Genomic DNA, 12832 nt, shown 5'->3' with positions numbered 1-12832 from the left:
AACTATAGATTCTGTAGGCTTTTGTTGTCTCTTCCCACCCCTAAGCAACAAGTGATGAACACACACACACACACCCTGTAGTGACTAACAGGATCTCCCTCCAGGGAATTTGCAGAAAGGGGAGCAGAAAACATCCCAGGGGCCTTTCACAGCTACTTCCTTGAGCCCCCTTTCAGACAGTGCTGTCTAGACCTGTCTCAGCCCAAGCATCACCACCCTGATATGAAGAAGCTGGCATCCTTACCTGAAATTCAACATCAAGAAATGATCTCTTCTACTCAACACTGATAGAAATACCTCTAAGCAACGTCCTCATTGGCAGGGGTGGAGTGGGGGAGTTTGTTAAGAAGTGAGGCCTCTGTCTACCACCTAGAGAACCTGGAAATTTCCATCTGTGCCACAAAGTCCAAATCACTGGCCACTGCCCCAGTGTATGGCAGATTAGAACATCTCTCCATTGGATCTGAGTTTCTATTCCATTGAGTGAAATGCCTTTTCTACTACAGGAACAGAATAAGGGATCAAAAGGGTCTTACAACTGAACTCCAGTGTACAGTCTGCACAGACACTAGGCTTGTGCAAATATGACACAGCGAGGCCCCAGGACCCTTAAGCCAGCTGAATGTACTGAGTTTCAGGAAACAGTGAGATGCATTCAGCAAAACAGTGGGCTTCATGCTGAAAGAAGTCAATCCAAGTAAACACACATCACACACACACACACACACACACACACACACACACGCAGACACCCTAGTGGCCAATAGGTCCTCTCACCAAAAACCTGCAATCAGGAGAGCAGAAAGCCTCCCAGGACTCCACCACTGCCCTTTCTGTAGCCCCTTATCAGACGGCCAGCCTCAGGACAGCACTGTCTGATCCTGGTCCAGCCCAAACCGCCATCACCCTGTGATGTGGGAGCAGGCCACTTCACCAGAACCTCTGTGGCAGAAAAATTTCTCTTCCTTTTAAAATGATGAGGGGGAACCTTCAGACAGTGTCCTGATTAGGGTGGGTGGAGAGGGGGGTTTCCCAGAAAGTCAGGCAGGGCAAGGCAGAAGCCCTCTGGGTTAACTGTGTGCTTTTGATATGAAGGCAGGTAAGACTGGACAGGTGGGGGTGTTAGTGAGGGGATGGACTAGGGTGTGCTGAAGAACTCCACTTGAGCTCTGCACACCAGGAAAAATGACCATAAAACATCCCATCTTCACTGCTCAGAGAAGGCTAGATCTGCTGTGAGCTAGGAAGCCATGTGGGGGCAGCTGATGAGTCATCAAATGGGAGAAATCTGAGAGCCATGTGTTCCACAGGCCTCTGGTCCTTGTTCAGGCAGCAGGGCACTGTGAGATGTGGCTCCTTGGCCCTTTCCAGCCACCACCTTGATTGCCTGCTGCAAGGAAAGAGACTGAAGCCCAAGAATGGGGTCTTGCTCACCATAGGATGATGGCTCAGTGTGCAGAGCTGAGCTATGGCCCAAGAGGCAGAAGGTGGGGATGACCCAGGCTCAGCTGGGGGATCCAACTGAACATGCACTTGTTAAGAAGCTGTGGGCTATGATGCCTTGGGACCCCAGTCTGGGTCTAGAATTGTAGCAAAACAGGCTACTGGTAAAAGTTCTTGGGAAGCCAACTCACTTTTGCTTTCATCCGTGGGCAAACAAACCAACCTCCACCACTTCCCACTCCCTCTGAAAACCACTTGGCCCTCTGATCGACCACACCACAATGGTGTCACTCTGTAAGGCATAGGTAGACAAGGCATCCAGCCTTGCACACTCCAGGGCCCACACATGTCCGGAATACACTGGTTCTTGTTGAGACTCCACTCTTCCAACTCAGACAGAAGCTCCCCAATCTCCTCAGCCACTCCCAACAACTGGAGGCCTGAAAACTTTCATGCATGCCGCTATAGTCTAAACCACTCGTGGTGGTTTTGATTTTCATTTTCCTGGTAATCAGTGATGCTGAGCACCTTTCCATATGCCTTTTCACCAACTGGATATCTTCTTTGGCTAAATGTCTATTGAAATCCATTGCCCATTTACAAATCTGCTTTTTTGTGGGCTTCTTGATGTTTTTCTTTTTTCTTTTTTCCTATTTATTTATACAAGTTCCTTAGGTATTTTGGATATTTTTAAAAATGATTTTCAATTCCATTGCCCAGTTATAAATCTTTTTTTTTTTTTTTTTTTTGAGACAGAGTTTTGCTGTTGTTGTCCAGGCTAGAGTGCAATGGTGCAATCTTGGTTCACAGCAACCTCCACCTCCCAAAGTCAAGCAATTCTCCTGCCTCAGCCTCCTGAGTAGCTGGGATTACAGGCATGTGCCACCATGCCCGGCTAATTTTTGCATTTTTAGTAGAGGCAGGGTTTCTCCATGTTGGTCAGGCTGGTCTCAAACTCCCGGTCTCAGGTGATCTGTCCACCTTGGCCTCCCAAAGTGCTGGGATTACAGGCATGAGCCACTGTGCCCGGCCAATTATCCCTTTTTGTGGTTTTTTTTTGGGGGGGTGGGGGGGAAGAACAGAGTCTCGCTCTGTCACCCAGGCTGGAGTGCACTGGTGTGATCTCGGCTCACTGCAGCCTCCACCTCCCAGATTCCAGCAATTCTCCTGACTCAGTTTCCCGGGTAGCTAAGATTATGGGCGTGCAACACATGCCCAGCTAATTTTTGTATTTTTAGTAGAAACGGGGTTTCACCATGTTGGCCAGGCTGGTCTCAAACTCCTGACCTCAGGTGATCCACCCACCTCGGTCTCCCAAAGTGTTGGGATTACAGGCGGGAGCCACCACTCCCGGCCCCATTTTGTGTTTTAACATCAGTCAACACTCGTATTTTAAAATAATAACAATGAATGGCGGTACCTTAGAACAAGGGAATTATACATCTTTCTCTTGTCCTAGTGCAGACATTTTGTCTATAAAATGTTATTCACAGATGAATTCATGAGAACATTACTGTGAATTTTAAATCCATATACAAGTGTATGCTTGTTCATGAATACTTCAATAAAATAAAACTAATAGCAAAAAAGAATTCCAGAGTTGAAGCAGTTTCAGGAAAAAGGAGTTGGCAGTATGAAGGAAAATAGCAAAAAAATGGGTTTTTTTTTAAATGGGTATATTTGTGTCTACAACTTTTTTTTAATTATAGCATTAGACAATGTGTATATATATATACATATATAAAGCAATGGAAGTGGCATTGTTTTCATACTAGTCTAGAATATTAAAATATATGTAATATGTGATCGGCAAAATAATGGCCCCCTAAAGATGTCCACAGATTCCTAGAACCTTACATGAAAATGGTACATCATGCATGTGATTCAGGTAAAGACCTTGACATGAGGAGACTACCCTGGTGCTATGGAATGAACGTTGTGTTCCGTCAATGTTCATGTGTTAAAATCCTAACCCTCAAGGTGATGGTATTAGGAGGTTAAGCCTTACGGGAGACTCTGCCCTCATGACTGGGATTAGCACCTTATTAAAGGCACAAGGGAGCTTGTTTGTTCCTCTCACCATGCGAAGACACAGCAAGAAGGAAGCCTCTATGAGAAAGCAGGCCTTCACCAGACACCAAGACTGCCGGCACCTTGATCTTGCACTTCTCAGCCTCCAGGACTGTGAGAAACAAAGTTCTGTTATTTATAAGCTACCTGATCTAATGCATTTCCTTGTAGCAGCCTCTATGGATTAGGACAGTGGGCTCATGTGGATGATGACGGTGTCTCCATTCAGGACTAAGTAAGCACATGAGTCCTTAACAGTGGAAGAGAAGGGGGAAGGAAAGAGCCACAGAGACATGTGGCCACAGAAGAAGGGTCCATGGGATGCAAGGTTGCTAATGGTGAGAGTGGAGAAGAGCCCAAAGCCAAAAAATGCAGGCAGACTCCAGAATGTGGAAAAGGAGAGAAAAAAGATCCCCTAGAGCCTCTAGAGATGACGGTAGCCTTTCCACCACCTAGATTTTAGCCCAGTGAGATCCACATCATACTCTGACATACAGGAGTGTAATAAATTTGTTTTATGCCCTGACACAGTGGTAGTTTGTTGTAGCAGCAATGGACTAGTAATATATAAATATATACACACACACACACACACAAACACTACCCCCCCAACACACACACACACACACACACACACACACACACACACACATAACTATATATATCCTACCCTTCAAAATTGAAGCAGATAAACTACACATTAGCATTAACTTAGCTGGGTGTAGTGGATCATGCCTGTAGTCCCAGCTACTCAGGAGGCTGAGAGGGAGGATCATGTGAGCCCACGAGTTTAAGATCAGCCTGGGCAAACACACTGAGGCCACATTTCGAAAACAAACAAACAAAAAAAACACAACAAATCTTTGATTAAGCTCATTTCCCAAATTTGAAGAGGAGACAATTATTAGATAAAGAGGAGAAAAGAGAAAGGTAGAGCTGCTGACTTTCGTGGTGGAAGCAGAGGCACAGGCCCAAACATACTCCTGTCCTCCTGGCTTTCCTGTCCCTTCTCATAAGGGACACATGAACCTCTCAAACTGAACCATGGATCACAGAACCATACTCAGAACTCAATACAGTTTTGTTCTATGATTTTTTACATGTCTGTGTCCTTGTTTCTGCCTCCCATTCCCAACTCCCTTACTCTAGTTAGAAAAAAATGGCTATTACCAAATATGAGTACATCCTCATATACTAATGCCAACTGATCACCAGCTGGTTTTCTTCTTTTACAAAGTCATAAATCTTTAGACTTTAACACATCTTCCAAGCAATAGAATGTTATTTTCCAGTTCATTAACACAAATTCTATATTTAAAATGAAGACTTCACAAGTTGATTTAAATAACATATTAACCAACATATACTGGCCATGGTTCAAACTGACATTTTAATTAAATGTGATGATAGGTTGCGTAACCTAGCAGTACTCTAAAATGACTTTTGGTTATGGCTTTTTCCATATTATGTTTAGGCTGAGGCATCCCTAAATGATTCAACTGTAATTCCTCTTCTTAAACCTGAGATTTATCTTTACAAAATAATTTATTTTCTTAAAATTACAAGTTAATTCTATAGTTCATGCATACATAATCTCAGCAGATATCAGCTGTATGTGTACACACATACATATAGGTATTTGCATATACACACATTACATAATTTTTAAAAAAACTTATTAGTAGGGTAGAACCACAAAGACAAAGAGGCTTTGTGTAATGTGATGGAAACACATTTGCAGGACGAACAACAGGCTGCTGTGAGGGCTGCATTTACCCTTTCTGCTGTAAGACTTGGAAAAACATGGATAGTGGATGTTTAATCCGCATAACAGAAATTTCAGGGTGCAGAAAACTTCCCACAATTTTTACAGACAATGTCAATAGAAAGGCATTCAATGCAGGGAATACACAGTGTGACAGTATACAAAAATAAGCAGGTTGATGGTTTAGATTTATGAGACAAGAGAAAGAAATAGTAGATGATGCCATAATTCTTCTTTTATGGAGTTATGAAAACTGTTCATTTTATATAAGGTCAGGTGCTTTCAAATGTCAATGAGAAAAATATTTAAAGGAAGAATCAAATCTAAGACGTGGAGAGATCTTTATAAAAATGACCTTCAGGCCAGGCACGGTGGCTCACACCTGTAATCCCAACACTTTGGGAGGCCAAGGTGGGTGGTTCACAAGGTCGGGGGATCGAGACCATCCTGGCCAACATGGTAAAACCCCGTCTCTACTAAAACACAAAAAATTAGCCGGGAGTGGTGGTGTGTGCCTGTAGTCCCAGCTACTTGGGAGGCTGAGGCAGGAGAATTGCTTGAACCTGGGAGGCAGAGGTTGCAGTGAGCTGAGAGCACCACTGCACTCCAGCCTGGCAACAGAGCAAGACTCCATCTCAAAAAAAAAGAAAAGAAAAAAAATTACCTTCATTCTGAGAAGGTATAATCATCAACACATTCTTGAGCACAACTACGCACATACGCACTTCCAAATTCACAAACCATGCTTGTGCACACACTGATGTCTCTAGATTCCTTTTTTGAAGAGATGGCAACTTGGTGAGTCACCCAGGCTGGAGAGCAGTGTTAGGATCATAGCTCACTGCAGCCTCAAACTACTGGGGTCACGTGATCCTCCTACATCAGGCTCCTCAGTAGCCTGAACTATAGGAATGAGCCACCATGCCCAGCCAATGTTTTCATTTTTTTGTAGAGATGAAATCTTGCTATATTGTCCAGGCTGGTCTTGAACTCCTGGCCCCAAAGAATCCTCCTGCCTTGCCCTCCAAATGTGCTGAGATTACAGGTGTGAACCATTGTGCCCAGCAACTGGATTCTTTATTAAGAAGAAAATTTGTTTGCTGACATGTAGGCAGTGAATTGATAAATAATAGTTCAGAAATTACTAATTTACAAGTCAATATAAATGAGGTGAGTAAACACAAAAATAACAGCATAAATAAACAGTTCATGACTTCACGTTTCTTTTTCTCCTTTAAAATGTAGCTCTGACAGAGACTACTACTTGTCCATTCCATGGAAAAGTCAGAGGTGGTTAAAATGTCAGAGGTACACTTACTAATACTTTGCTGCCTTTTGTGTAGCTTCCTCTCAGTACTTCACCAGTTGGGATTGACACACCTCTACAGCTGGGTTCAGGAGCCAGACAGCAGCACACAGAATGGGGAATCCAAAGCCATCTCTGACACTAAAAGCAATGAAAACAAAAATAATCAAACATATTATCAAGAAATGAACAAGAGATTGATATCAAGTAAAGCAAGAAGAGAAGAAAGCATTTAATCTGCCAGGCTTTCATTCTGACAAAATAATTTACAACATGCATGTCTCTATCTGACATGAGTGAATAGAAAAAGAACCCAAATACCCAGTTGAATTGCAAGATGAAAATGAAAAAGAACTCTTGCTTATTCGCCAGGGTACAATCTAATCTGGGCTAGTAAAACACTTTCATGCACTGATTCTATGTAACACATGCTTTATTGCCATTTGGAAATGGGATTTCTTGCTTTGATTTAAATATACTTCCTTGGATTTCTGCTTTAAGTATACTTTCTTAAACATATTCACAGCTACATTCTCAGTACAAATTTTCAGGTGTAAGTAACTACTTCTGGTTTTGATAGTATAATTGGTGAAATAAGCTATACTTCCATGTAAATGTGAGAGTACAAGGTAAGATTCCAGAGTCAAGTAAAACATAACAGTCAAGAAAATAAAAAGGTGAGAGTAACTGGGCAGTGGGGAAATCTTGTGTGTGGAAAGAATGAATCTGTAAAACTGTTCTTTCCTAAGCGAGTTCAGCAGGATTTGGATGATAGAGAGCTTTGTGTACAAGGGTTCCAGTTCCACATAGTTTAGGTCTAATTTCAAAGGCAACTTCTAGTGCAACCTGTGACTCACGCTGTCCTAAAGTGCCGAATGTAAAGGGTCTGGAGATAACCCACAAGCAGCACTGTGAACCCCTGACAGCAAGCCTTTCCAGATAAATACCAGTCAGTGTCTACAGCTGATGACAGAGCAGAATATCTGAAAGATAATACTTCTTCGGCCAATGGACTGCCAGTCACTATTATTTAGTGTAAAATACTATATTACATATGTGTAATTTTTTAAATTGCAGTGTTTCACATCGAAGCAATTAAATATAAAAACCAAATGTTTATTCAGCTTAAAGGCAACTTAGAAATACTGATCCCAGATAGAAAGATGCTTTAGTCCCAAGTCAGCTGTTCTAAAATGCCACAACTAAACCAACGAAGGGATCTTGAAGCATAGTAAGTGTTCATACCTTTTCAGCTATACCTCTGCTTGTCTTGAATATAAAAACCTAAGCTGCAGTTATGCCACAGCACAGAATGTGCTATATTTTACATCACTGAGCCTTAGTTTTACAAATGGTAAAAAATAGGGAAGGTAAACTGAGGTTTTCTTAAGGAGCTGTTACATCCAACAGACTCATGAAAATCTTTGCCAAATGTCCCCGGTACATAGCTCCTCCCCACTGATGGGCTCAACGGGGAGAAGCTAAGCACATGTCTCAATTTGCATATGCTCAATGGCAATACAGGATTCCTAGGATAAAGTAAGGGATATAAATGACACAGCACACTGAAAAGACTGTAATGTTACTTCAGAATGTTGCAAAATAAAGATCACAGATGAAAGTTTTAGTTCACTGAAGCATGTAGTCATGTATATTTCATTTGTGTGTTTTAAAGTCTTATATTGCTTACATTCTCTATTTTTGTTTGTTTTAAAATAATTATATTTGGCTACAAAGATCAATAACAAGGATGATGTCAGTCCAGGTTGGACAGGCAGTTCTGGGGCAGATGTTCTTGCAGTATTTTTTTTTTTTTTTTTTTTTTTTTTTTTAGTATTTATTGATCATTCTTGGGTGTTTCTCGGAGAGGGGGATTTGGCAGGGTCATAGGACAATAGTGGAGGGAAGGTCAGCAGATAAACATGTGAACAAGGGTCTCTGGTTTTCCTAGGCAGAGGACCCTGCGGCCTTCCGCAGTTTTTGTGTCCCTGGGTACTTGAGATTAGGGAGTGGTGATGACTCTCAAGGAGCATGCTGCCTTCAAGCATCTGTTTAACAAAGCACATCTTGCACCGACCTTAATCCATTTAACCCTGAGTGGACACAGCACATGTTTCAGAGAGCACTGGGTTGGGGGTAAGGTCATAGATCAACAGCATCCCAAGGCAGAAGAATTTTTCTTAGTACAGAACGAAATGGAGTCTCCTATGTCTACTTCCCTCCACACAGACACAGCAACAATCCGATTTCTCTATCTTTTCCCCACATTTCCCCCTTTTCTATTCGACAAAACCGCCATCGTCATCATGGCCCGTTCTCAATGAGCTGTTGGGTACACCTCCCAGATGGGGTGGTGGCCGGGCAGAGGGGCTCCTCACTTCCCAGAAGGGGTGGCCGGGCAGAGGCGCCCCCCACCTCCCAGACAGGGCGGCAGCCGGGCGGAGGCGCCCCCCCACCTCCCTCCCGGACGGGTTGCCTGGCCGGGCAGCGGCTGCCCCCCACCTCCCTCCCGGACGGGGCAGCTGGCCGGGCGGTGGCTGCCCCCCACCTCCCGGACGGGGCGGCTGCCTTGAGGAGACGCTCCTCACTTCCTGGACGGGGCGGCTGCCGGGCGGAGGGGCTCCTCACTTCTCAGAGGGGGCAGCTGCTGGGTGGAGGGGCTCCTCACTTCTTAGACAGGGCAGCTGCCGGGCGGAGGGGCTCCTCACTTCTCAGATGGGGCGGCTGGGCAGAGACGCTCCTCACCTCCCAGACGGGGTCGTGGCCAGGCAGAGGCACTCCTCACATCCCAGACGGGGCAGTGGGGCAGAGGCGCTCCCCTCATCTCAGACGATGGGTGGCGGGGCCGAGACACTCCTCACTTCCTAGACGGGATGGCGGCCGGGAAAAGGCGCTCCTCACTTCCCAGACTGGGCAGCCGGGCAGAGGGGCTCCTCACATCCCAGACGATGGGAGGCCAGGCAGAGACGCTCCTCACTTCCCAGACGGGGTGGCAGCCGGGCAGAGGCTGCAATCTCGGCACTTTGGGAGGCCAAGGCAGGCGGCTGGGAGGTGGAGGTTGTAGCTAGCCGAGATCACGCCACTGCACTCCAGCCTGGGCAACATTGAGCACTGAGTGAATGAGACTCCATCTGCAATCCCGGCACCTCGGGAGGCCGAGGCTGGCAGATCACTCGCGGTTAGGAGCTGGAGACCAGCCCGGCCAACACGGCGAAACCCCGTCTCCACCAAAAAAATACAAAAACCAGTCAGGTGTGGCGGCGCGCACCTGCAATCGCAGGCACTCGGCAGGCTGAGGCAGGAGAATCAGGCAGGGAGGTTGCAGTGAGCCGAGATGGCAGCAGTACAGTCCAGCTTCGGCTCAGCATCAGAGGGAGACCATGGAAAGAGAGGGAGAGGGAGACCGTGGGGAGAGGGAGAGGGAGACCGTGGGGAGAGGGAGAGGGAGACCGTGGGGAGAGGGAGAGTGAGAGGGAGAGCCAGAATTTCCTTTTTAAAGGCAGAATAATATTCTATGTATATACCACATTTTTCTTTTTTTGAGACAGGGTCACCTAGGCTGGAGTGCAGTGGCATGATCACGGCTCACTGCAGCCTTGACCTCCCCAAGCTCAAGTGATCTTCCCACCTCAGCCTCGGGAGTAGCATGTACCACCATGCTTAGCTCATTTTTTGTATTTTTAGTAGCTATGTTGTCCAGGCTAGTCTCCAACTCCTGGGCTCAAGCAATCTGCCCATTTGCCTGCCTTGGCCTCTTAGAATCTATCTTTTTTTTTTTTTTTTTTTGACACAGGGTCTCACTCTGTCGCCCAGGCTAGAGTGCAGTGGCACAATGAAGGCACACTGCAGCTTTGACCTCCTGGGCTCAGGTGATTCTCCCATCTCAGCCTTCCCAGTAAGTGGGACTACAGGTGCCCACCACCAAGACTGGCTAATTTTTTGTATAGACAGGGTTTCACCATATTGCCCTTACACTCCTGGACTCAATCTGCCCACATTGGCTTCCCAAAGTGCTGGGATTATAGACATGAGCTACCACACCCAGCCTGTATGGCTGTTGTGAATAATATGCTGTTACGAACATGGGCACACTAAACACCATTCAACTTAAAAAAATAATCAAAGCCTTAAGAACTGAACCAAAATGGCTTAGGTGAAAATAAAATACCAAACTCTGCTCTAAGAAAAGGAAAGAACATTCACTGAATTATACCTTCAGCAATAAGCACTTAATGGAACTTGTTTCATTTAAAATGCATCACAATCCTGTAAATTGATAATCATCATACCGCAATTTTATAGATGAGCAAGGTATTAGGCGGACCTTTTTCAAAAGGTCATACAGCTAGTGACAAATATTTCCAAATTTTTCATAACATTTCTTTTTTTGAGACGGAGTCTTCCTCTGTGGCCCAGGCTGGAGTGCAGTGGTGCAATCTCGGCTCACTGCAAGCCTTGCCTCCCAGGTTCACACCATTCTCCTGTCTCAGCCTCCCTAGTAGCTGGGACTACAGGCACCCACCACCATGCCCGGATAATGTTTTTGTATTTTCAGTAGAGACGGGGTTTCACTGTGTTAGCCAGGATGGTCTCAATCTCCTGACCTTGTGATCCTCCCGCCTTGGCCTCCCAAAGTGCTGGGATTACAGACATGAGCCACTGTGCCAGGCCTAACATTTCTGTTTTAAATAGCTTAATTAACTACACATGTTCTATATTCTTGCCTCTGAAAGGCAGCTTTTTTTGTTGGGTTGGTTTATTATGCATCAGACACTTGATTCGCTGAGGAATTCTGTTTTTCAGTAATTCATCCACCACAAATATCATGTAGCATTTTGACTCCACAGACCTAAGAGTCTTAAGTCTTAAAAGGATTGTAAAATCTAAGTTTTTCTGAGATATCTGAGAGTAAGAGGCTTTTTTCTATTGAAAATAGGTTGCATTTCAAACTTTATCCGTAAGAGCTCACAACACTTTCTCCAACAGGCATGCCCATGTGCTCACTTAAACAGAACTCTGAGTGAGACAGTAAATACCTCATATGCCCTTGAAAATTTTACCTTGGCATAGAAAAACCTTGTTAAGAACCTAAAAATAATTTCACTTTGAAAGTCTTTAGGGTTAGACAAATGTTAAACTTCAATTGGCAGTACAAGGGCAGCACTCAAGCCAGCAAGAGTTTTGTTGGGCCAAATTATGTTGAAAAAGATCAAATATTTTAAAAACAGGAGATTTCACATAAAAATCTGGGATTCCAGCTTCTTCTGAATAAATGAGGTACACTAATTATGCAGAGTGGCAAATGGCTGGAGTTGAGTGGGAGGTGTTTCTAGCCCAACAGATAGGCATGGAAGCTCCAGCTCAGCCCCCTCCACTCCATTTTCTTACACAAGGGAAGCCACTATGGTATAGCATCTAATTTAAGGCATATTATATGTATTCTTAAGACAGAGGAAAAGGCTGAATATTTGATATTATCAAAAGAAATGAGAGTCTAACTTTCTGTGGCAAGGACCTTCTTGCAGTAGTAACATAGTCTGGAACACCTCCAACATAAATTATGAAAAGAAAGCTCTTGGCTCAGAAGAGAAAAAGCAAAAAAGAATACTCATTAATTCTATGTCACAGGACAAATAGATTTCAATTTCCATTGCAATTGTAGAAGAGGTAAATAATCTGCTGACCCAGAATTCCAACAGGGACTCACACTTCCTGTCTTAATAACTCGAAACACTGAAATCACTCTAACAAAGGCAAATCAATGTCTTATTAATTTCTGGTTAAAAATAGACCCAAGAAGACAGGGCACAGACATAAATTTTGTGTGGTGGGAATACAAATATAACTTCAACGTCCAGATTCATGGATTTGGAAATGACCTTAGGCACTCTAAGTATAGCACCACTGAAGTTTACATTTAGGGAATGGCTAATCCCTGCTGATCTAAACTATTTCCAATCCCCAATGTACTCTTTAAATACAGAAATTTAAAAAAAGAGGGGGCTGGGCGCGGTGGTTCACACCTGTAATCCCAATACTTGGGAGGCCAAGGCAGGGTGGATCGCTTGAGCTCAGGAGTTTGAGACTAGCCTGGGCACCATGGTGAAACTCCGTCTCTACAAAAAACACAAAAAAATTAGCCAGGCATGGTGGCGTGTGCCTGTAGTCCTAGCATCTTGGGAGGCTGAGATGGGAGCATCACTTGAACCCAGGAAGCAGAGGTGGCAGTGAGCCATGATCACACCACT

The 12832-nt window shown here is 44.4% G+C and overlaps 1 protein-coding gene across 11 annotated transcripts in view; it reads right to left on the bottom strand.

Annotated features, from left to right (window-relative positions):
• Positions 1-12832, bottom strand: part of TIMM23B (translocase of inner mitochondrial membrane 23 homolog B) — a 45550-nt gene that overhangs the window by 8032 nt on the left and 24686 nt on the right. For 7 of the 11 annotated variants that reach the window (XM_063607390.1, XM_063607383.1, XM_063607382.1 and 4 more), the window contains one exon: positions 6597-6725. In XM_063607390.1, coding sequence (XP_063463460.1) covers positions 6673-6725 — 53 coding nt within the window. In that variant the 3' untranslated portion in view covers positions 6597-6672. Of the gene's footprint in view, positions 1-3523; positions 6726-12832 lie in introns of all 11 variants that reach the window. The other 4 variants (XM_063607384.1, XM_063607386.1, XM_057298893.2 and 1 more) reach the window with 2 other exon arrangements.

Source organism: Pan paniscus, chromosome 8 (assembly GCF_029289425.2).
Source record: "Pan paniscus chromosome 8, NHGRI_mPanPan1-v2.0_pri, whole genome shotgun sequence".
In the NCBI taxonomy this organism is placed as follows: Eukaryota; Metazoa; Chordata; class Mammalia; order Primates; family Hominidae; genus Pan; species Pan paniscus.
This window is presented reverse-complemented; position numbering and strand designations above follow the sequence as displayed.